This window comes from Procambarus clarkii, chromosome 53 (genome assembly GCF_040958095.1).
Source record: "Procambarus clarkii isolate CNS0578487 chromosome 53, FALCON_Pclarkii_2.0, whole genome shotgun sequence".
NCBI classification, from domain to species: domain Eukaryota; kingdom Metazoa; phylum Arthropoda; class Malacostraca; order Decapoda; family Cambaridae; genus Procambarus; species Procambarus clarkii.
Window position 1 is genome coordinate 22,204,914 of NC_091202.1, and position 23,266 is coordinate 22,228,179.

Consider the following 23,266-nt stretch of genomic DNA (forward strand, 5'->3'; position numbering starts at 1 on the left):
CTCTCCTGAAGTCTGGTTTTTCAACTGCTTCAACCTCCTTATTTTCTTCCAGCTTATAACGCATTGCATACTTTATTCCCAAAAAGACATGGTCGCTTTTACCCAAGGGAGGAAGGTACTGAATGTCAAATATCTCTTCCTCCTTCCTGGTAAATATCAAATCTAGCATGGAGGGAACGTCCCCTTCCCTCATCCTCGTAGCTTGTTTAACATGTTGATACAAGAATGTTTCCAGGATGAGGTCTACAAATTTACAGGTCCAAAAATCTTCTGTTTTAGCTTCATATGCTTCCCAGTCTATGGATTTCAAGTTGAAGTCACCGACTATCAACAGTCGTGATCTATCGTTATCCGCTCTCGCTATAATCTCTCTCATTATTGTTATAAGACCTTCACGTTTACTATCTAGCTCCTCCTTTGACCATGTGCTGCTTGGCGGTGGACTATATGCATTTATCATCATTAGTTTATCATCCTCATAGCAGATCTCTAGTGCTATTATGTCAACTTCTTGTGGATTGGCAGTCATTATTTCCTTCACCTTTAGGTGTTCTTTTACCAGCACAGCAACGCCACCGCCTTTCCTAATTTTTCTGTCCCGTCTCCAAATTGAGTAGCCCCTTGGGAATATGACCTCATTTAAAATTACATCTTCAAGTTTTGTCTCCGTGAGTGCAACAATGTCTGGTGTCTGCAGCTGTATTACATCACTTAACTCCAGTATCTTCGATCTCACTCCATCTATGTTGTGTGTGTGTGTGTGTGTGTGTGTGTGTGTGTGTGTGTGTGTGTGTGTGTGTGTGTGTGTGTGTTTGTCTCTGTGTCGCGGTCGGTGTGTGTGTGTGTGTGTGTGTGTGTGTGTGTGTGTGTGTGTGTGTGTGTGTGTGTGTGTGTGTGTGTGTGTGTTTGTCTCTGTGTCGCGGTCGGTGTGTGTGTGTGTGTGTGTGTGTGTGTGTGTGTGTGTGTGTGTGTGTGTGTTTGTGTGTGTGTCTCTCTCTCTCTCTCTCTCTCTCTCTCTCTCTCTCTCTCTCTCTCTCTCTCTCTCTCTCTATCTCTCTATCTCTCTGTCTATCTCTCTCTCTATCTCTCTCTCTCTGTCTATCTCTCTGTCTATCTCTCTCTCTCTCTCTATCTCTCTCTCTCTATCTCTCTCTGTCTATCTCTCTCTCTATCTCTCTCTCTCTGTCTATCTCTCTGTCTATCTCTCTATCTCTCTCTCTCTATCTCTCTGTCTATCTCTCTCTCTCTGTCTATCTCTCTCTCTCTCTCTCTCTCTCTCTCTGTCTATCTCTCTCTCTCTCTGTCTATCTCTCTCTGTCTATCTCTCTCTCTCTCTCTCTCTCTCTCTCTCTCTCTCTCTCTCTCTCTCTCTCTCTCTCTCTCTCTCTCTCTCTGTCTCTCTCTCTCTGTCTATCTCTCTCTCTCTCTCTCTCTCTCTCTGTCTCTGTCTCTCTCTCTCTCTCTATCTCTCTATCTCTCTCTGTCTATCTCTCTCTCTATCTCTCTCTCTCTGTCTATCTCTCTGTCTATCTCTCTCTATCTCTCTCTCTCTATCTCTCTGTCTATCTCTCTCTCTCTGTCTATCTCTCTCTCTCTCTCTCTCTCTCTGTCTATCTCTCTCTCTCTCTGTCTATCTCTCTCTGTCTATCTCTCTCTCTCTCTCTCTCTCTCTCTCTCTCTCTCTCTGTCTCTGTCTCTGTCTCTGTCTCTCTCTCTCTCTCTCTCTCTCTCTCTCTGTCTCTGTCTCTCTCTCTCTCTCTCTCTCTGTCTCTCTCTCTCTCTCTCTCTCTCTCTCTCTGTCTCTGTCTCTCTCTCTCTCTCTCTCTCTCTCTCTCTCTCTCTCTCTGTCTCTGTCTCTCTCTCTCTCTGTCTCTGTCTCTCTCTCTCTCTCTCTCTCTCTCTCTCTGTCTCTGTCTCTCTCTCTCTCTCTCTCTCTCTCTCTCTCTCTCTCTCTCTCTCTCTCTCTCTCTGTCTCTCTCTCTCTGTCTCTGTCTCTCTCTCTCTCTCTCTCTCTCTCTCTCTCTCTCTCTCTCTCTCTCTCTCTGTCTCTCTCTCTCTCTCTCTCTCTCTCTCTCTCTCTCTCTCTCTCTCTCTCTGTCTCTCTCTCTCTCTCTCTCTCATAAACAGCGTAATTGTCTAGTGTGTGAGTGCCGGCAGCGAGAGGAGCTTAGTGGTGTGAAATACTTAAAAAAAAGAATAGTTTCCCGTTACACTGATAGAGAATGTGGGTTACGACACCACTTTAAAGCTGTCGACGAGTCCACAGTTCAATGCCATCACTGCCACAGGAATCACTGCCACAGGAATCACTGCCACAGGAATCACTGCCACAGGAATCACTGCCACAGGAATTCACTGCCACAGGAATCACTGCCACAGGAATCACTGCCACAGGAATCACTGCCACAGGAATTCACTGCCACAGGAATCACTGCCACAGGAATTCACTGCCACGGGAATCCTTGGTGTTGCCAGCAACCACAACACATCTGGCAGGCTTGACCCTCAGCTTGTGTTCTGCACAACATCATTCTTATAGTTCTAGATTTCAACACAAAAGACTGTCATTGGTACTTTGTATGTCGCTGACAACTCCACTGGCTCTTAACTCTTTTCAACAATATATCAAGATAACAAACCATATAGGCCTAAAAAAAAGCACCTTGTTTGATCTTTTTTTAGTAATAAATTTGTTGACATTTTTAGTGAGAAATTTTCAGAGGACATGAGACCATTTCACAGGTCAATTTTTATACCCGATAAGAAATGTGTGTATCGATGCGAGGACATTACTGGTAAGGCAATGTCTGAAAATGTTTAATGAGTTCTGCTTTGTCAAAAGTTTTGAAAGCACTCAGAGAGAGGGAGAAGAGCCACACCTTGTGTGTTGTGGTGCCACACCTTGTGTGTTGTGGTGCCACACCTTGTGTGTTGTGTTGCCACACCTTGTGTGTTGTGGTGCCACACCTTGTGTGTTGTGGTGCCACACCTTGTGTGTTGTGGTGCCACACCCTGTGTGTTGTGGTGCCACACCCTGTGTGTTGTGGTGCCACACCTTGTGTGTTGTGTTGCCACACCCTGTGTGTTGTGGTGCCACACCCTGTGTATTGTGGTGCCACACCTTGTGTGTTGTGGTGCCACACCTTGTGTGTTGTGTTGCCACACCTTGTGTGTTGTGTTGCCACACCCTGTGTGTTGTGGTGCCGACCAGTTCCCGCCACCACCAAAGTGCCGTGGAGTAACCAGTTGTATACAAACTTAGTCATACGTTAGACATATATACATGAATGAAGTCAGACGTTAGACATGTATACATGAATGAAGTCAGACGTTAGACATATATACATGAATGAAGTCAGACGTTAGACATATATACATGAATGAAGTCAGACGTTAGACATATATACATGAATGAAGTCAGACGTTAGACATATATACATGAATGAAGTCAGACGTTAGACATATATACATGAATGAAGTCAGACGTTAGACATATATATATGAATGAAGTCAGACGTTAGACATATATACATGAATGAAGTCAGACGTTAGACATATATACATGAATGAAGTCAGACGTTAGACATATATACATGAATGAAGTCAGACGTTAGACATATATACATGAATGAAGTCAGACGTTAAACATATATACATGAATGAAGTCAGACGTTAGACATATATACATGAATGAAGTCAGACGTTAGACATATATACATGAATGAGTTTATCTGGATATCAGTAGGAGCTGCCACGTGTGTGGGTCCACTATTCTTCCTGTAGTTACCTTGGTTCTTATGTTCTTAAGTGGGTAGTTGGTGAGCTTCGTGTCCCCAAGAATGCCCTACAGTGCTCAGTATATTCCTGAGTGACGCGCCACATTGACCATACACGTGTTGGGTGGTACAAGCCAATTAGGAAAAGTTATGCAATGGGAACCGGTTGGAACTGACTTGGAGGAGAAGGTTAGGGTGAGTGTTCTTTCACAATGGGGCTCCCGGTAGGCGAAGGTTGCTTCAGGTTGACTGGTTCATTGTGGATCACTGTCATCTCCCTGCTGCTGCCCCCCCCTGGTCACGCTGGTGTTCTCCATCAGGGTACTCCGCCCCCCCCCCCTCTGGTGCTGGGTTGCAAAGAAGGTTGCAAAGTATGGTTGCAAAGTATGGTTGCAAAGTATGGTTGCAAAGTATGGTTGCAAAGTATGGTTGCAAAGTATGGTTGCAAAGTATGGTTGCAAAGTATGGTTGCAAAGTATGGTTGCAAAGTATGGTTGCAAAGTATGGTTGCAAAGTATGGTTGCAAAGTATGGTTGCAAAGTATGGTTGCAAAGTATGGTTGCAAAGTATGGTTGCAAAGTATGGTTGCAAAGAAGGTTGCAAAAGAAGGCTGCAAAGTATGGTTGCAAAGAAGGTTGCAAAGGATGGTTGCAAAGCTGAAACTTAAAGAAATTGACTGAAAGGCACCACCAGGAGTGGAGCCTGCGGCTTAATTTGACAACAACAATATTCCCTCCTGTAAAGCTGAGAGAGACTAGCACCCAGCGTCTGGCCTCGTACTGTCCATAAACATACTAACAGACAACTATACAGTCTGTCTAATTATATAGATTTAATTATATATACAAGCCGGCACAATGGGCTGTGGAAGTACATATATCAGTGATTAAGTTGCGAATTGTTGCAACCGTGCAACACCTGTAGGGTCTATAGTGTTGATGAGTAAACTTCTGTTGGCTTGAAGCGGTATACACTCTTAAGCAACACAAATACCTGTTTCTTACATGTGTCTGGTTTCGAGAGTTCTTGTACTACGCAGCACGGCCGCGAGCCAGGTTTTTTTGGGGCGAATTTGATCGGAAAGGTTGTTGGTGGGAGCGTTGTGCATGACTACATGTAACCAGTGCAAGAGTCTGTACTTTTTGTGGTCACTTGTCTAATTACCACAGGTAAATGTGGTCTTTATTGTGGAGTTGAACAACGGTATTTATACATGGTGAGTGTCACTATCATGGTGATGGTGAGTCACTATCATGGTGATGGTGAGTCACTATCATGGTGATGGTGACTCACTATCATGGTGATGGTGTGAGTCACTATCATGGTGATGGTGAGTCACTATCATGGTGATGGTGAGTGTCACTATCATGGTGATGGTGAGTGTCACTATCATGGTGATGGTGAGTCACTATCATGGTGATGGTGAGTGTCACTATCATGGTGATGGTGAGTGTCACTATCATGGTGATGGTGAGTGTCACTATCATGGTGATGGTGACTCACTATCATGGTGATGGTGTGAGTCACTATCATGGTGATGGTGAGTCACTATCATGGTGATGGTGAGTGTCACTATCATGGTGATGGTGAGTGTCACTATCATGGTGATGGTGAGTCACTATCATGGTGATGGTGAGTGTCACTATCATGGTGATGGTGAGTGTCACTATCATGGTGATGGTGAGTCACTATCATGGTGATGGTGTGAGTCACTATCATGGTGATGGTGTGAGTCACTATCATGGTGATGGTGTGAGTCACTATCATGGTGATGGTGAGTCACTATCATGGTGATGGTGTGAGTCACTATCATGGTGATGGTGAGTCACTATCATGGTGATGGTGTGAGTCACTATCATGGTGATGGTGAGTCACTATCATGGTGATGGTGTGAGTCACTATCATGGTGATGGTGAGTCACTATCATGGTGATGGTGTGAGTCACTATCATGGTGATGGTGAGTCACTATCATGGTGATGGTGAGTCACTATCATGGTGATGGTGAGTCACTATCATGGTGATGGTGTGAGTCACTATCATGGTGATGGTGAGTCACTATCATGGTGATGGTGAATCACTATCATGGTGATGGTGTGAGTCACTATCATGGTGATGGTGTGAGTCACTATCATGGTGATGGTGAGTCACTATCATGGTGATGGTGAGTCACTATCATGGTGATGGTGAGTCACTATCATGGTGATGGTGTGAGTCACTATCATGGTGATGTTGAGTCACTATCATGGTGATGGTGAGTCACTATCATGGTGATGGTGTGAGTCACTATCATGGTGATGGTGAGTCACTATCATGGTGATGGTGTGAGTCACTATCATGGTGATGGTGAGTCACTATCATGGTGATGGTGTGAGTCACTATCATGGTGATGGTGAGTCACTATCACGGTGATGGTGAGTCACTATCACGGTGATGGTGAGTCACTATCATGGTGATGGTGAGTCGCTATCATGGTGATGGTGAGTCACTACCATGGTGATGGTGAGTCACTATCATGGTGATGGTGAGTCACTATCATGGTGATGGTGAGTCACTATCATGGTGATGGTGAGTCACTATCATGGTGATGGTGAGTCACTATCATGGTGATGGTGTGAGTCACTATCATGGTGATGGTGAGTCACTATCATGGTGATGGTGAGTCACTATCATGGTGATGGTGAGTCACTATCATGGTGATGGTGAGTCACTATCATGGTGATGGTGAGTCACTATCATGGTGATGGTGAGTCACTACCATGGTGATGGTGAGTCACTATCATGGTGATGGTGAGTCACTATCATGGTGATGGTGAGTCACTATCATGGTGATGGTGAGTCACTATCACGGTGATGGTGAGTCACTATCACGGTGATGGTGAGTCACTATCATGGTGATGGTGAGTCACTATCACGGTGATGGTGAGTCACTACCATGGTGATGGTGAGTCACTATCATGGTGATGGTGAGTCACTATCACGGTGATGGTGAGTCACTATCATGGTGATGGTGAGTCACTACCATAGTGATGGTGAGTCACTATCATGGTGATGGTGAGTCAATATCATGGTGATGGTGAGTCACTATCACGGTGATGGTGAGTCACTACCATGGTGATGGTGAGTCACTATCACAGTGATGGTGAGCCGCCACCACCCTGGTGATGGTGACTACCACAGTGATAGTGAGTCACTACCCTGGTGATGGTGAGGATCACCGTACACACAGTCACCGTGAAGGGGTGCAGATGACGGAGGTGACTCGGGTCCTCCCTCGTGCTCACGCTGCAGTATTGACACTCATTGATCCCTGTTGGCGTCACTCACGCCTGGGAGTGACGGTCACTCCTGCTCACTCACCACTGGTCACGCTACACTCACCGTCCTGCACGGTAGAGTGACGGTCACTCCTGCTCACTCACCACTGGTCACGCTACACTCACCGCCCTGCACGGTAGAGTGACGGTCACTCCTGCTCCCCCACCACTGGTCACGCTACACTCGCCGCCCTGCACGGTAGAGTGACGGTCACTCCTGCTCCCCCACCACTGGTCACGCTACACTCACCGCCCTGCACGGTAGAGTGACGGTCACTCTACCGTGCAGGGCGGCGCTCAATCCCCCCCATGCACCCGCCAAGTGGTTGGACGGATGTGTTCTAGCACCTAAAACATCTTGTGACACTGTCAGTGACAGGTGACACTGTAGCAGTGACAGGTGACACTATCGGTGACACTGCTAGTGACAGGGGACACTATCGGTGACACTGCTAGTGACAGGTGACACTGTAGCAGTGACAGGTGACACTATCGGTGACACTGCTAGTGACAGGGGACACTATCGGTGACACTGCTAGTGACAGGTGACACTATCGGTGACACTGTAGCAGTGACAGGTGACACTGGGAAGGAGGCTAACAGGTGTGGGATTACACATGTGCCCCCATTGTGTCGTACACCTGTCTCCTGCTCACCCAACAGGTATGGACGATGTGGTCTCATTCACGGGCAGCTGAATAATAAAACCAGCAAATAATAACAAAAATAATAATTTAATAATTCATTGTCTCGGGGACAGGCAGCCAGAGTATATATATATATGTTAGGCTTATATCGACCCCCCCCCCTGCTCAGGATGCAACCCCACAGCAAGCTCACTAACTCCTGAAAACCTGCTCACTGCTGGGTGAACAGATGTATTAGGTGACAGGCAATACGCCCAATCATTTCTGTCCCGCCTAGGACTCGAACCGGGAATTCTTGATTGTGACTCGAGAAACGAACCCGACAGTACCTTCAGTAGGCTCAGAGGGGACATTAGGCGTGTTATTTTTGTATGTAATTATATATATATATATATATATATATATATATATATATATATATATATATATATATATATATATATATATATATATATATATATATTATATATATAATGTGGTTAAGTTTACTCCAACTTCATTAATGGTGACAGTGTCATTAATGGTGACATAGTGTCATTAATGGTGACATAGTGTCATTAATGGTGACATAGTGTCATTAATGGTGCCATAGTGTCATTAATGGTGACATAGTGTCATTAATGGTGACATAGTGTTATTAATGGTGACATAGTGTCATTAATGGTGACATAGTGTCATTAATGGTGACATAGTGTCATAATAGTAAGATAATTGACATAGCGTGAGACACGTGGTGTTTGTTAGTAAACAATGTTTGTATTTACAGGAGTGAGCACGTGGCGGACCGAGCCGTCCCAGGACCCGCCAGGACACCCAGACCAGGACTGTGGTGGTCCACCCCCCTCCCCTCCCCCCCCTCACCAGGGACCACCAGTGGTCTGTGCTACTGTAACTCCCCCTCCTATAAGACGGACCCCCAGCTACAGCGACCAGTGATACAGTAACGCCATGGATACGCCAATAATAGTTCCAAAATTGAACCATGAGATTGTGTTGACGAGAAACAGTGGACCCGTCGAGTGAGTGAGTGAGTTTGATGAGTGAGGTGTGGCGTATGAGGAGCGGTGCCCCCAGGCAGCACTCTAGGGGTGCGGGGTGCCCACCTGCGGCTGGGTGTCGCTAGGATGACAGTATGGAGCGTGACAGGCGAGGGTTTCGTTTGTCCGGCGGAGGCGCGCTCCTCACACTGCTAGCCTTCGTCGCCGCCACCGCCGCCGCCCTCTCCTCCAACTGGGCCTCCTTCACAGGTGAGTCACGCGCCGCCGCCTCCTTCCTTGTCATCATGCCCTCCTAGGTCAGGGGCTAGGCCTGGGGCTAGGTCAGGGGCTAGGTCAGGGGCTAGGCCAGGGGCTAGGCCAGGGGCTAGGTCAGGGGCTAGACCAGGGGCTAGGCCAGGAGCTAGGCCAGGGGCTAGGCCAGGGGCTAGGCCAGGGGCTAGGTCAGGGGCTAAGGCCAGGGGCTAGGCCAGGGGCTAGGTCAGGGGCTAGACCAGGGGCTAGGCCAGGAGCTAGGCCAGGGGCTAGGCCAGGGGCTAGGTCAGGGGCTAGGCCAGAGGCTAGGCCAGGTCCTAGGCCAGGAGCTAGGCCAGGGGCTAGGCCAGGGGCTAGGCCAGGGGCTAGGCCAGGTGCTAGGCCAGGGGCTAGGCCAGGGGCTAGGCCAGGGGCTAGGTCAGGGGCTAGGCCAGGAGCTAGGCCAGGGGCTAGGCCTGGGGCTAGGCCAGGTGCTAGGCCAGGGGCTAGGCCAGGGGCTAGGCCAGGAGCTAGGCCAGGTCCTGGCAGAGCTGGTGGTCTCGTCCAGTTCTTCAGTGGGTCGACAGGAGCGGGGAACCCCCGTGTCCGCCCTCTTGCGCCAGACTGGTTTAGTTTTCTCTTGTGTTGCTGTGGCACCTGTGTGTGTGTTGCTGTGGCACCTGTGTGTGTGTGTTGCTGTGGCACCTGTGTGTGTGTTGCTGTGGCACCTGTGTGTGTGTTGCTGTGGCACCTGTGTGTGTGTTGCTGTGGCACCTGTGTGTGTGTTGCTGTGGCACCTGTGTGTGTGTGTTGCTGTGGCACCTGTGTGTGTGTTGCTGTGGCACCTGTGTGTGTGTGTTGCTGTGGCACCTGTGTGTGTGTTGCTGTGGCACCTGTGTGTGTGTTGCTGTGGCACCTGTGTGTGTGTGTTGCTGTGGCACCTGTGTGTGTGTTGCTGTGGCACCTGTGTGTGTGTGTTGCTGTGGCACCTGTGTGTGTGTTGCTGTGGCACCTGTGTGTGTGTTGCTGTGGCACCTGTGTGTGTGTGTTGCTGTTGCACCTGTGTGTGTGTTGCTGTGGCACCTGTGTTGCTGTGGCACCTGTGTGTGTGTTGCTGTGGCACCTGTGTGTGTGTTGCTGTGGCACCTGTGTGTGTGTTGCTGTGGCACCTGTGTGTGTGTTGCTGTGGCACCTGTGTGTGTGTTGCTGTGGCACCTGTGTGTGTGTTGCTGTGGCACCTGTGTGTGTGTTGCTGTGGCACCTGTGTGTGTTGCTGTGGCACCTGTGTGTGTGTTGCTGTGGCACCTGTGTGTGTGTGTTGCTGTGGCACCTGTGTGTGTGTGTTGCTGTGGCACCTGTGTGTGTGTTGCTGTGGCACCTGTGTGTGTGTGTTGCTGTGGCACCTGTGTGTGTGTGTTGCTGTGGCACCTGTGTGTGTGTTGCTGTGGCACCTGTGTGTGTGTTGCTGTGGCACCTGTGTGTGTGTTGCTGTGGCACCTGTGTGTGTGTGTTGCTGTGGCACCTGTGTGTGTGTTGCTGTGGCACCTGTGTGTGTGTGTTGCTGTGGCACCTGTGTGTGTGTTGCTGTGGCACCTGTGTGTGTGTTGCTGTGGCACCTGTGTGTGTGTGTTGCTGTGGCACCTGTGTGTGTGTGTTGCTGTGGCACCTGTGTGTGTGTGTTGCTGTGGCACCTGTGTGTGTGTGTTGCTGTGGCACCTGTGTGTGTGTTGCTGTGGCACCTGTGTGTGTGTGTTGCTGTGGCACCTGTGTGTGTGTGTTGCTGTGGCACCTGTGTGTGTGTGTTGCTGTGGCACCTGTGTGTGTGTGTTGCTGTGGCACCTGTGTGTGTGTGTGTGTGTGTGTGTGTTGCTGTGGCACTTGTGTGTGTGTGTTGCTGTGGCACCTGTGTGTGTGTGTGTTGCTGTGGCACCTGTGTGTGTGTGTTGCTGTGGCACTTGTGTGTGTGTGTTGCTGTGGCACTTGTGTGTGTGTGTTGCTGTGGCACCTGTGTGTGTGTGTTGCTGTGGCACTTGTGTGTGTGTGTTGCTGTGGCACTTGTGTGTGTGTGTTGCTGTGGCACCTGTGTGTGTGTGTTGCTGTGGCACCTGTGTGTGTGTGTTGCTGTGGCACCTGTGTGTGTGTGTTGCTGTGGCACCTGTGTGTGTGTGTTGCTGTGGCACTTGTGTGTGTGTGTTGCTGTGGCACTTGTGTGTGTGTGTTGCTGTGGCACTTGTGTGTGTGTGTGTGTTGCTGTGGCACCTGTGTGTGTGTGTGTTGCTGTGGCACCTGTGTGTGTGTGTTGCTGTGGCACCTGTGTGTGTGTTGCTGTGGCACCTGTGTGTGTGTGTTGCTGTGGCACCTGTTTGTGTGTGTTGCTGTGGCACCTGTGTGTGTGTGTTGCTGTGGCACCTGTGTGTGTGTTTGTTGCTGTGGCACCTGTGTGTGTGTGTTGCTGTGGCACCTGTGTGTGTGTGTGTTGCTGTGGCACCTGTGTGTGTGTGTTGCTGTGGCACCTGTGTGTGTGTGTTGCTGTGGCACCTGTGTGTGTGTTGCTGTGGCACCTGTGTGTGTGTGTTGCTGTGGCACCTGTGTGTGTGTGTTGCTGTGGCACCTGTGTGTGTGTTGCTGTGGCACCTGTGTGTGTGTTTGTTGCTGTGGCACCTGTGTGTGTGTGTTGCTGTGGCACCTTTGTGTGTGTGTTGCTGTGGCACCTGTGTGTGTGTGTTGCTGTGGCACCTGTGTGTGTGTGTTGCTGTGGCACCTGTGTGTGTGTGTTGCTGTGGCACCTGTGTGTGTGTGTTGCTGTGGCACTTGTGTGTGTGTGTTGCTGTGGCACCTGTGTGTGTGTGTTGCTGTGGCACCTGTGTGTGTGTTGCTGTGGCACCTGTGTGTGTGTGTTGCTGTGGCACCTGTGTGTGTGTGTTGCTGTGGCACCTGTGTGTGTGTGTTGCTGTGGCACCTGTGTGTGTGTTGCTGTGGCACCTGTGTGTGTGTGTTGCTGTGGCAACTGTGTGTGTGTGTGTTGCTGTGGCACCTGTGTGTGTGTGTTGCTGTGGCACCTGTGTGTGTGTGTTGCTGTGGCACCTGTGTGTGTGTGTTGCTGTGGCACCTGTGTGTGTTGCTGTGGCACCTGTGTGTGTGTGTTGCTGTGGCACCTTGTGTGTGTGTTGCTGTGGCACCTGTGTGTCACACACCACAACCCCCCCACCCCCTCCTTCAGCTTGGGGGGGGGTTCCCTTAGATAGATACCCCCCCCTCCCACCTGAGGAACACACGTGCAACACAATATTAATGGATTGGAGTAGGAGGGTTGGAGATTTACTGAACATTTTGGGCACTCTCTAGACCCAAAGTGGAGAATTAAACACCATTCTGCCATGGTGTTTAAGTGTCTCATTCAGCTGAAAACGAGCACTAGGACAGGACAAGGAGGCGGGAGAGAGGGAGGGAGGGAGAGAGGGAGAGAGGGAGGGAGGGAGGGAGAGAGGGAGTGGATATTATGGTGATGGTAGCAGAGATGGGACGTGAAAGACAGGCAACACGGCTGGAATATGTCAACACAGTCTAATACACACACACACACCAGTGGTATGACGAGGTGGGGACTGTGTGGGGGTGGAGGTGGTGGGGCGGGCTGTGGGTGGGGGTGGGGCGGGCTGTGGGTGGGGGTGGGGCGGGGCTGGGTTTGGGTGTGGGTAGAGGTGGGGCGGGTGTGGAGAGGTGATCATTACAGACATGACAATACTCACCTAGTTGTGCTTGCGGGGGTTGAGCTCTGGCTCTTTGGTCCCGTCAATCAACTGGTGTACAGGTTCCTGAGCCTACTGGGCTCTATCATATCTACACTTGAAACTGTGTATGGAGTCAGCCTCCACCACATCATTTCCTAATGCATTCCATCTGTTAATTACTCTGACACTGAAAAAGTTCTTTCTAACGTCTCTGTGGCTCATGTGGGTACTCAGTTTCCACCGGTGTCCTCTTGTTCGCGTCCCGCCAGTGTTGAATAGTTTATCCTTGTTTACCCGGTCGATTCCCCTGAGCATTTTGTAGGTTGTGATCATGTCTCCCCTTACTCTTCTGTCTTCCAGTGTCGTGAGGTGCATTTCCCGCAGCCTTTCCTCGTAACTCATGCCTCTTAGTTCTGGGACTAGTCTAGTGGCATACCTTTGGACTTTTTCCAGCTTCGTCTTGTGCTTGACAAGGTACGGGCTCCATGCTGGGGCCGCATACTCCAGGATTGGTCTTACATATGTGGTGTACAAGATTCTGAATGATTCCTTACACAGGTTCCTGAACGCTGTTCTAATGTTAGCCAGCCTCGCATATGCCGCAGACGTTATTCTCTTTATGTGGGCTTCAGGAGACAGGTTTGGTGTGATATCAACTCCTAGATCTTTCAATCTGTCTGTTTCATTAAGTACTTCATCTCCTATTCTGTATCCTGTGTCTGGCCTCCTGTTTCCACTGCCTAGTTTCATTACTTTGCATTTACTCGGGTTGAACTTCAACAGCCATTTGTTGGACCATTCACTCAGTCTATCTAGGTCATCTTGTAGCCTCCTACTATCATCCTCTGTTTCAATCCTCCTCATAATTTTTGCATCATCAGTAAATAGTGAGAGGAACGATTCTATACCCTCTGGGAGATCATTTACATATATCAGAAACAGTATAGGTCCAAGGACTGACCCCTGCGGGACTCCACTTGTGACGTCTCGCCAGTCTGAGACCTCACCCCTCACACTGACTCGTTGTCTTCTGTTGCTTAGGTACTCCCTTATGTCCAATGGAGTCCCTTCCCTTACACACCAGCCTGCATCTCCAGGTTTTTCACTAGCCTCTTGTGTGGTGCTGTATCAAAGGCTTTCTGACAATCCAAAAATATGCAGTCTGCCCACCCTTCTCTTTCTTACCTGATTTTTGTTGCCTGGTCGTAGAATTCATTGACCCATAGAAAACATTGACGTAATATGTTTTTTGTTATATCCTTTGGTTTTAAGGACGTCAGAAATACGTATTTATATCAAAAGTTACCTTTGTGGCACCCTTTAGAAACGTCCACAAACGTTCTGTGTTTGCTGGGAGAGGTACAGTGACCCGCCGTGGACGACCACAGGGACATAGTTACTGTGACGTGATCGTCACAGTAACGATCACGTCATGAACGAGCAAGGTGCCAGACCTCTGGGACGAGCTGGAACGAACGAGCAAGGTCCCAGATGACGCTGCACACATCATCCCCACTGACCGTGATGGGTGCTGGTCATAGTCCTGGGAGGGCTCCATCCCCGGCGGAGGCGGAAACAAATGGGCAGTGTGTCTTTCACCCTGATGTTCCTGTTCACCTAGCAGTTAATAGGTACCTGGGAGTTAGACAGCTGCTACGGGCTGCTTCCTGGGTGTGTGTGTGTGAAAATTAGGATTAAGGACCTGCCCAAAACGCTAAGCATGCTGGTGGCTGTACAAGACTGTAACAACTCTTGTATATATAAATAAATTAGATAAATAAAATAAAATAAAATAAAATAAACTAGTCTTGTACTTGATTCGTTATATGTTTATATATTTTCTTGACGTTTGTGTGTTTTGTTGAGTCTGGCCTTGAAGTTGTGGCTTCCACGTCGTCTTCTTTCATTGAATTCAACTTCTGTTCCTCTCAGTATCTTGTATCTTCTAATCATGTCCCCTCTGTGTCTTCTCTTGGGTTGTGTCTTTACGAATTTGCGAGAACGGGTTGGGTTGTGAGACAGAGTTCTCTTAACGTGTCCTCGTAGCTTAGTCCTCTTCATTCCAGAACTTACGTTGTTGCAAATGTCTGCACATTTTAGATATAATGTTGAGTTTCACACGTCTGATACCAGTGCTGCATATGGTAGCATGTGTCTCACGGCGGTTGTGGAGATGGTCGTGAAAGTTTCCCAGTTTTAAGCTTTTAAATAACTTTTGGTTGAGCAACTTGACATATGTTGCAGGAGCTGTGTTCACTCGTAAAGCCTTTTTCTCTGTCCGGTTGATGTGGTTGTTGACCCTTGTGGTAGTTACACCTTCTGCTGGACACTTTCTGCCTTCCCATCTTTATCACCTTACACTTCATGGGGTTGAACTCTTAGCGACCAGTTTTATGTAGTCTTCTCTGTGTAATTGCCCTCATAAGACCTGCGTCGTGTCGGTCCGAGGGAGGGAGCCGGTCGGCCGAGCGGACTGCACGCTGGACTTGTGATCCTGAGGTCCCGGGTTCGATCCCAGGCGTCGGCGAGAAACAATGGGCAGAGTTTCTTTCACCCTATGCCCCTGTTATCTAGCAGTAAAATAGGTACCTGGGTGTTAGTCAACTGTCACGGGCTGCTTCTTGGGGGTGGAGGCCTGGTCGAGGACCGGGCCGCGGGGACACTAAAAAGCCCCGAAATCATCTCAAGATAATCTCAAGTGTGTCAACATTGACGGGTAGGAACTGACTCGCTGAGATTGGTCATTAGAAACACCAGTGGTGCCAGAAGACACTTGAGGGACGCCTACTTGTCGTATCCTTCCAGCTTGACCTCATCTGTGTGTGACCTTGTGGTGTGTGTCCGTGAGGTACTCCGTTGACCCCAGTTGAGCCAGTTGTCCCCCGGCTTGTCTCTCCACCTGGCACACCTGCCTCACCTGAGTCACGGTGGCACGTGTTGGTGATGTGTAGGGAAGGTGGTGTGTGGGGCTTGAAGTGTCGTCTTCCCATAGTTGGGGAAATGATGTAGTGGTGGTGGTGGTGGTAGTGGTGGTGGTGGTGGTAGTGTTGGTGGTGGTAGTGTTGGTGGTGGTAGTGTTGGTGGTGGTGGTGTTGGTAGTGTTGGTGTTGGTGATGGTGGTGGTGGTGGTGGTAGTGTTGGTGGTGGTGGTGGTAGTGGTAGTGGTGGTGGTGGTGGTGGTGGTGGTGGTGGTAGTGTTGGTGGCCTTGGTGTGTGAGGCAGACAGACCCTCCCTCGTGCACTACAACACACACACACACACACACACACACACACACACACACACGCACGCACACACACACACACACACACACACACACACACACACACACACACACACACACACACACACAATATGGAGAGCGGAAGACGCTCACCAGGTGACGTTGACTCGTATGGAATTATGCATCACTACCTTTCTCCTCTCCCCTGACCCCACCCCCCTATCCCCACCCCCTATCCGTCCCGGTCAACCCCCACCACCACCCCCACACTCTGTCCCTGTCCCCCCCCCTCCCCCTCGGCCCCTATCCTAACACCACCTACCCCCCCCCCAAGGAGCGACCATCCCCCCAACAACCTCGTGAAACCACCCATCCAGTCCAAATTACAACCCCCCACCCCCTCCCCTGTCTATCGATCTATCGATTGGTTAATAGAATGACTAGTGTTGTAGTTGACTCACAACCGTAAGGTTGTGTGTAGAGGTCCATCAACCACCATGGCCCCTGTAGCCCCTCCTTTTACCTGAATTTACCTGAGGATACAGTCGCCCAAGTGGGGGGGCGAACCAGAGTTATTGGCTACCTTGTTCTAGAAGCTTTTGGGGGGGCGGTAGTGGGGAAGGTTGTAGGCCGGGGGGGGGGCTGGCTGTGGTTGTGGTGAGGGGGGGGGGTTAGGGGGGTGGGGGCTGGAGGCGTGGACTGGAATACCGTCCCGGAATGAGAGGTTTGTGAGTGTTGCCCAACATGTTCTGTGGCTCAGTATTGCGGACGTCACCCTGCAGCACTGAGTCTTCTTCCGTCATGTTGTAGCTGTGTTGTTGTTGTATGTTGTAGCTCCTGTTGTATTTCCCGTCACTCTTAAAGTTGCAAGAGTATCCACATACATCTATGTTTATTGAGCAGAGTGAGAGTACAATGACCGTGCGAGTATTAGGGAGAGGACATATACCTAGTAACGCAGCCACTAGTACACGGAGCGTGTCCCACAACACTGAACACATACACACACACAACAGTTAACAGGTCAAAGTGGTGCGGGGGTAAAGCTTAAGACAAGGGGTAGTGAGCCACTGTGCTGTGTTTACCCTCTGGTAACTAGGGCCAAGTGACGCACTTCATGCCCCGCCTTCTGCCAGTTGCTGTTTGGATTCGTCTCTCGGTTTGGATTCTTTGTCGACTCTGAGCCGTAATGTTGTAGCTGGCGGTGGCTTCCACGGCTTGTTACAAGTGTGTGTGTCAAGTGTGGAGTACTTCCAAGTGTGTGTGTCAAGTGTGGAGTACTTCCAAGTGTGTGTGTCAAGTGTGGAGTACTTCCAAGTGTGTGTGTGTCAAGTGTGGAATACTTCCAAGTGTGTGTGTCAAGTATGGAGTACTTCCAAGTGTGTGTGTGTCAAGTGTGGAATACTTCCAAGTGTGTGTGTCAAGTGTGGAGTACTTCCAGGTGTGTGTGTCAAGTGTGGAATACTTCCAGGTGTGTGTGTCAAGTGTGGAGTACTTCCAAGTGTGTGTGTCAAGTGTGGAGTACTTCCAAGTGTGTGTGTCAAGTGTGGAGTACTTCCAAGTGTGTGTGTGTCAAGTGTGGAGTACTTCCAAGTGTGTGTGTCAAGTGTGGAGTACTTCCAAGTGTGTGTGTCAAGTGTGGAGTACTTCCAAGTGTGTGTGTCAAGTGTGGAGTACTTCCAAGTGTGTGTGTGTCAAGTGTGGAGTACTTCCAGGTGTGTGTGTCAAGTGTGGAGTACTTCCAGGTGTGTGTGTCAAGTGTGGAGTACTTCCAGGTGTGTGTGTCAAGTGTGGAGTACTTCCAAGTGTGTGTGTGTCAAGTGTGGAGTACTTCCAAGTGTGTGTGTCAAGTGTGGAGTACTTCCAAGTGTGTGTGTCAAGTGTGGAGTACTTCCAAGTGTGTGTGTCAAGTGTGGAGTACTTCCAAGTGTGTGTGTGTCAAGTGTGGAGTACTTCCAGGTGTGTGTGTCAAGTGTGGAGTACTTCCAGGTGTGTGTGTCAAGTGTGGAGTACTTCCAAGTGTGTGTGTGTCAAGTGTGGAATACTTCCAAGTGTGTGTGTGTCAAGTGTGGAGTACTTCCAAGTGTGTGTGTCAAGTGTGGAATACTTCCAAGTGTGTGTGTCAAGTGTGGAGTACTTCCAAGTGTGTGTGTCAAGTGTGGAGTACTTCCAAGTGTGTGTGTCAAGTGTGGAGTACTTCCAAGTGTGTGTGTCAAGTGTGGAGTACTTCCAAGTGTGTGTGTCAAGTGTGGAGTACTTCCAAGTGTGTGTGTCAAGTGTGGAGAACTTCCAGGTGTGTGTGTCAAGTGTGGAGTACTTCCAAGTGTGTGTGTGTCAAGTGTGGAGTACTTCCAAGTGTGTGTGTCAAGTGTGGAATACTTCCAGGTGTGTGTGTCAAGTGTGGAGTACTTCCAAGTGTGTGTGTCAAGTGTGGAGTACTTCCAAGTGTGTGTGTCAAGTGTGGAGTACTTCCAAGTGTGTGTGTCAAGTGTGGAGTACTTCCAAGTGTGTGTGTCAAATGTGGAGTACTTCCAGGTGTGTGTCAAGTGTGGAGTACTTCCAGGTGTGTGTGTCAAGTGTGGAGTACTTCCAGGTGTGTGTGTCAAGTGTGGAATACTTCCAGGTGTGTGTGTCAAGTGTGGAGTACTTCCAAGTGTGTGTGTGTCAAGTGTGGAGTACTTCCAAGTGTGTGTGTCAAGTGTGGAGTACTTCCAAGTGTGTGTGTCAAGTGTGGAGTACTTCCAAGTGTGTGTGTGTCAAGTGTGGAGTACTTCCAAGTGTGTGTGTGTCAAGTGTGGAGTACTTCCAAGTGTGTGTGTCAAGTGTGGAGAACTTCCAAGTGTGTGTGTGTCAAGTGTGGAGTACTTCCAAGTGTGTGTGTCAAGTGTGGAGTACTTCCAGGTGTGTGTGTCAAGTGTGGAGTACTTCCAGGTGTGTGTGTCAAGTGTGGAGTACTTCCAGGTGTGTGTGTCAAGTGTGGAGTACTTCCACACTTGACAAGTGGAATACACAAGTTTCACTTGTCATTGTGGTTCCGTACATTACTTAAGTTCATATTTTCTCACTTTAATCTGGCTATCTTTTTCCTCCCTGTTATTATCTTCAGTATCTTGTATGTCCTGAACATGTTTCCTCTTTTCCTTCTATTGATCTTAGGTAGACTATGCAGTGTCTCTAAAGAATCTTTAATTTGTTTTTATACGACAGTTTAATGTTGACCAGCGTCTCATGCGCTGCTGATGTTATCGTGTATGTGTGTGTGACTCCGGTGTTTGTGTTAGAATTATATCCATTGTGAGAAATCATTGTCTCCTTCACATCTCCTCCTCCTGTTGCTGCCTTCATCATATGGTGTAGATGCCTCTTGGGCTACATCCTTTCCCATCTTCATTACCTTACACTTGTTGGGGTTTGAACTCTTAAGGACCATTTGTCAACACACTCCAAGAGCTTCCCAAGTGTGTCCTTCAGTCGTCATCACGTTATAAATTGTTTACCATGTTGGCGTCATCTGCCAACATGGACGTTTGCTGCCTTGGTTAGACCATTCCTGTCAGCTGGTAACGCCAGTGGTGTTAGGACCTAGCCTTGTGGGACCCCTGCTTGTTACACCCGTCCACCACCACACTTAGATAGGGTAGATAAAGACAGGCTGTTTAACACAAGGGGAACACGCACAAGGGGACACAGGTGGAAATTGAGCGCCCAAATGAGCCACAGAGATATTAGAAAGAACTTTTTTTTAGTGTCAGAGTGGTTGACAAATGGAATGCATTAGGAAGTGATGTGGTGGAGGCTGACTCCATACACAGTTTTAAGTGTAGATATGATAGAGCCCAGTAGGCTCAGGAACCTGTACACCTGTTGATTGACGGTTGAGAGGCGGGACCAAAGAGCCAAAGCTCAACTCCCGTAAGCACAATTAGGTGAGTACTTCCTCTCTGACTGTGACCCTGTGTTTCCCGGCCTCCAGGTACTCCCTGACATAGTTCAGTTTCATCTTGGTTATCCCGGCTGTGTCTCTCCCTCGTGTATACTAACGTGTCCTCACAACAGTATCATCTCTACTTTGCCGACCTATTTGGTCAACTCATAAGAGTTGATCAAATAGGGAGTCTCTAGCCCTGGGTTGAGTAATGGACTGACTCCTCACCTGTTTTACCCTGTATCGTATCTGCTATATATACTTCCCTCTCACACACACACGTGCGTGCACACGCATCCATAGCAGCTCTCAGGTACATATTTAATGCTAGGTGAACAGATGTATCAGATGTAAAAACTCTGCTCGTTTGTGTCGGGCTCGGCCGGGAATAGGACCAGGCACCTAATGACTATACGACCCCAGAGCGCTCTCTACTCGGCCACAAGGCCGAGTGTGTAATTGTGTAACTGTGTGTGTGTGTGTGTGTAATTACCTAAGTGTAGTTACAGGATGAGAGCTATGCTCATGGTGTCCCGTCTTCCCAGCACTCTTTGTCATATAACGCTTTGAAACTACTGACGGTCTTGGCCTCCACTTCACTTAACATGTTCCAACCGTCTACCACACTGTGAAAGTGAACTCTATAATATTTCTTCTGGAGCCTTGCTTCATTAGCTCGAGTCTGTGACCTCTTGTTCCTGAAGATGTTGGGTTAAAGAATTCGTCTTGTCGATTTTGTCGCTTCCTGTTGCTATCTTGTCATGATCTTATCGTCTCTTCCTGTTGCTATCTTGTCATGATGTTATCGTCACTTCCTGTTGCTATCTTGTCATGATGTTATCGTCTCTTCCTTGTCTTCTGCCTTTGTCATGTGTAGCGCCTCCGGCCTCTCCTCGTAGCTCTTCTTGTCAGTTACGGAAGCCATTTCGTGTCACATCTGCACCTTGTCCAGTTTATTGAGGTGCTGCTTGAGACACGGCCACCACACACCTGCCCCATACTCCAAGTTTACTCTCACATAAGTCGTCAGCAACTTCCTTAATACTTCACCGTGCATGTGTTTAAAAGCCATTGTGAGGTAGGAAAGTGCAGCATGTGCTCCTTGAACCATGTTCTCGAGGTGCTCCTCGGGGGGGAGAGTATTATCCACCCCCTCCCTCTACAGCTCTTTATCACAGTTCGTCATCTTCTCCTATTCCACATTACTTCTCATTTATTCACATTGTTTCCCATTATTAAGTGTTGATCTATAGACTTGGTGCAAGTGATCTTGAAGAGCGAGGTAGTCCTGCAAGTCTCACCTATATCAGCTTATCATTATGAAGGAACACCTTCATATAGTTCTATGTGTTCCTTGTGGTAGATGGTGCGTGTAGGGGATGAACTGGTGCAGGAACTGTGAGGTACTGGACACTCTCCACCGGTCTGATACCTTGCCTCTCATCGCCTCCCTCCTCTTTCCGGCACAAAATTTGTCATCCATGTCAGCAATCTGCCTGTCACCCCATCCACCATATTCAGGTTTCCAACCGTGTGTGTGTGTGTGTGTGGTGTGTGTGTGTGTGTGTGTGTGTGTGTGTGTGTGTCTATGTGTGGTGTGTGTGTGTGTGGTGTGTGTGTGTGTGTGGTGTGTGTGTGTGTGTGGTGTGTGTGTGTGTGTGTGTGTGTGTGTGGTGTGTGTGTGTGTGTGTCTGTGTGTGGTGTGTGTGTGTGGTGTGTGTGTGTGTGTGTGTGTGTGTGTGTCTGTGTGTGGTGTGTGTGTGTGGTGTGTGTGTGTGTGTGTGTGTGTGTGTGTGTGTGTGTGTGTGTGTGTGTGGTGTGTGTGTGTGTGTGTGTGTGTGTGGTGTGTGTGTGTGTGTCTGTGTGTGGTGTGTGTGTGTGGTGTGTGGTGTGTGTGTGTGTGTGGTGTGTGTGTGTGTGTGTGTGGTGTGTGTGTGTGTGTGTCTGTGTGTGGTGTGTGTGTGTGTGTGTCTGTGTGTGGTGTGTGTGTGTGTGTCTGTGTGTGGTGTGTGTGTGTGTCTGTGTGTGGTGTGTGTGTGTGTGTGGTGTGTGTGTGTGTGTCTGTGTGTGGTGTGTGTGTGTGTGTCTGTGTGTGGTGTGTGTGTGTGTGTCTGTGTGTGGTGTGTGTGTGTGTGTGTGTGTGTGTGGTGTGTGTGTGTGTGTCTGTGTGTGGTGTGTGTGTGTGTGTGTGTGTGTGTGTGTGTGTGTGTGTGTGTGTGTGTGTGTGTGTGTGTGTGTGTGTGTGTGTGTGTGGTGTGTGTGTGTGTGTCTGTGTGTGGTGTGTGTACTCACCTATACTCACCTATATGTGCTTGCAGGATCGAGCATTGACTCTTGGATCCCGCCTTTCTAGCTATCGGTTGTTTACAGCAATGACTCCTGTCCCATTTCCCTATCATACCTAGTTTTAAAAGTATGAATAGTATTTGCTTCCACAACCTGTTCCCCAAGTGCATTCCATTTTTCTACTACTCTCACGCTAAAAGAAAACTTCCTAACATCTCTGTGACTCATCTGAGTTTCCAGTTTCCACCCATGTCCCCTCGTTTTGTTATTATTACGTGTGAACATTTGATCTATTTCCACTTTGTCAATTCCCCTGAGTATTTTATATGTCCCTATCATATCTCCTCTCTCCCTTCTTTTCTCTAGTGTCGTAAGGTTCAGTTCCTTCAGCCGCTCTTCATATCCCATCCCTCGTAGCTCTGGGACAAGCCTCGTCGCAAACCTCTGAACCTTCTCCAGTTTCTTTATGTGTTTCTTCAGGTGGGGGCTCCATGATGGCGCGGCATACTCTAAGACGGGTCTCACGTAGGCAGTGTAAAGCGCCCTAAAAGCTTCCTCATTTAGGTTTCTGAATGAAGTTCTAATTTTCGCCAGTGTAGAGTACGCTGCTGTCGTTATCCTATTTATATGTGCCTCAGGAGTTAGATTAGGTGTCACATCCACTCCCAGGTCTCTTTCTCGAATCGTTACAGGTAGGCTGTTCCCCTTCATTGTGTACTGTCCCTTTGGTCTCCTGTCACCTGATCCCATTTCCATAACTTTACATTTACTGGTGTTAAACTCCAGTAGCCATTTCTCTGACCATCTCTGCAGCCTGTTTAAGTCCTCTTGGAGGATCCTACAATCCTCGTCTGTCACAACTCTTCTCATTAATTTTGCGTCATCTGCAAACATCGACATGTATGATTCCACTCCTGTAAACATATCATTTACGTAAATTAGAAAGAGGATTGGTCCCAGCACCGATCCTTGAGGTACTCCACTTGTTACTGTTCGCCAGTCCGACTTTTCGCCCCTTACCATTACCCTCTGGCTCCTTCCTGTTAGGTAGTTCTTCACCCATACTAGGGCCTTTCCGCTTACTCCTGCCTGCCTCTCAAGTTTGTATAGCAGTCTCATGTGCGGTACCGTAT

The 23,266-nt window shown here is 48.8% G+C and overlaps 1 protein-coding gene across 1 annotated transcript in view; it reads left to right on the forward strand.

Moving 5' to 3' along the window:
* LOC123767082 (uncharacterized) overlaps window positions 1-23,266 on the forward strand; it is a 151,220-nt gene that overhangs the window by 57,355 nt on the left and 70,599 nt on the right. The window contains exon 2 of the mRNA XM_045756567.2: window positions 8,505-8,985. Within this exon, the coding sequence (XP_045612523.2) occupies window positions 8,871-8,985 (115 nt within the window). The 5' untranslated portion in view covers window positions 8,505-8,870. The remainder of the gene's footprint in view (window positions 1-8,504; window positions 8,986-23,266) is intronic.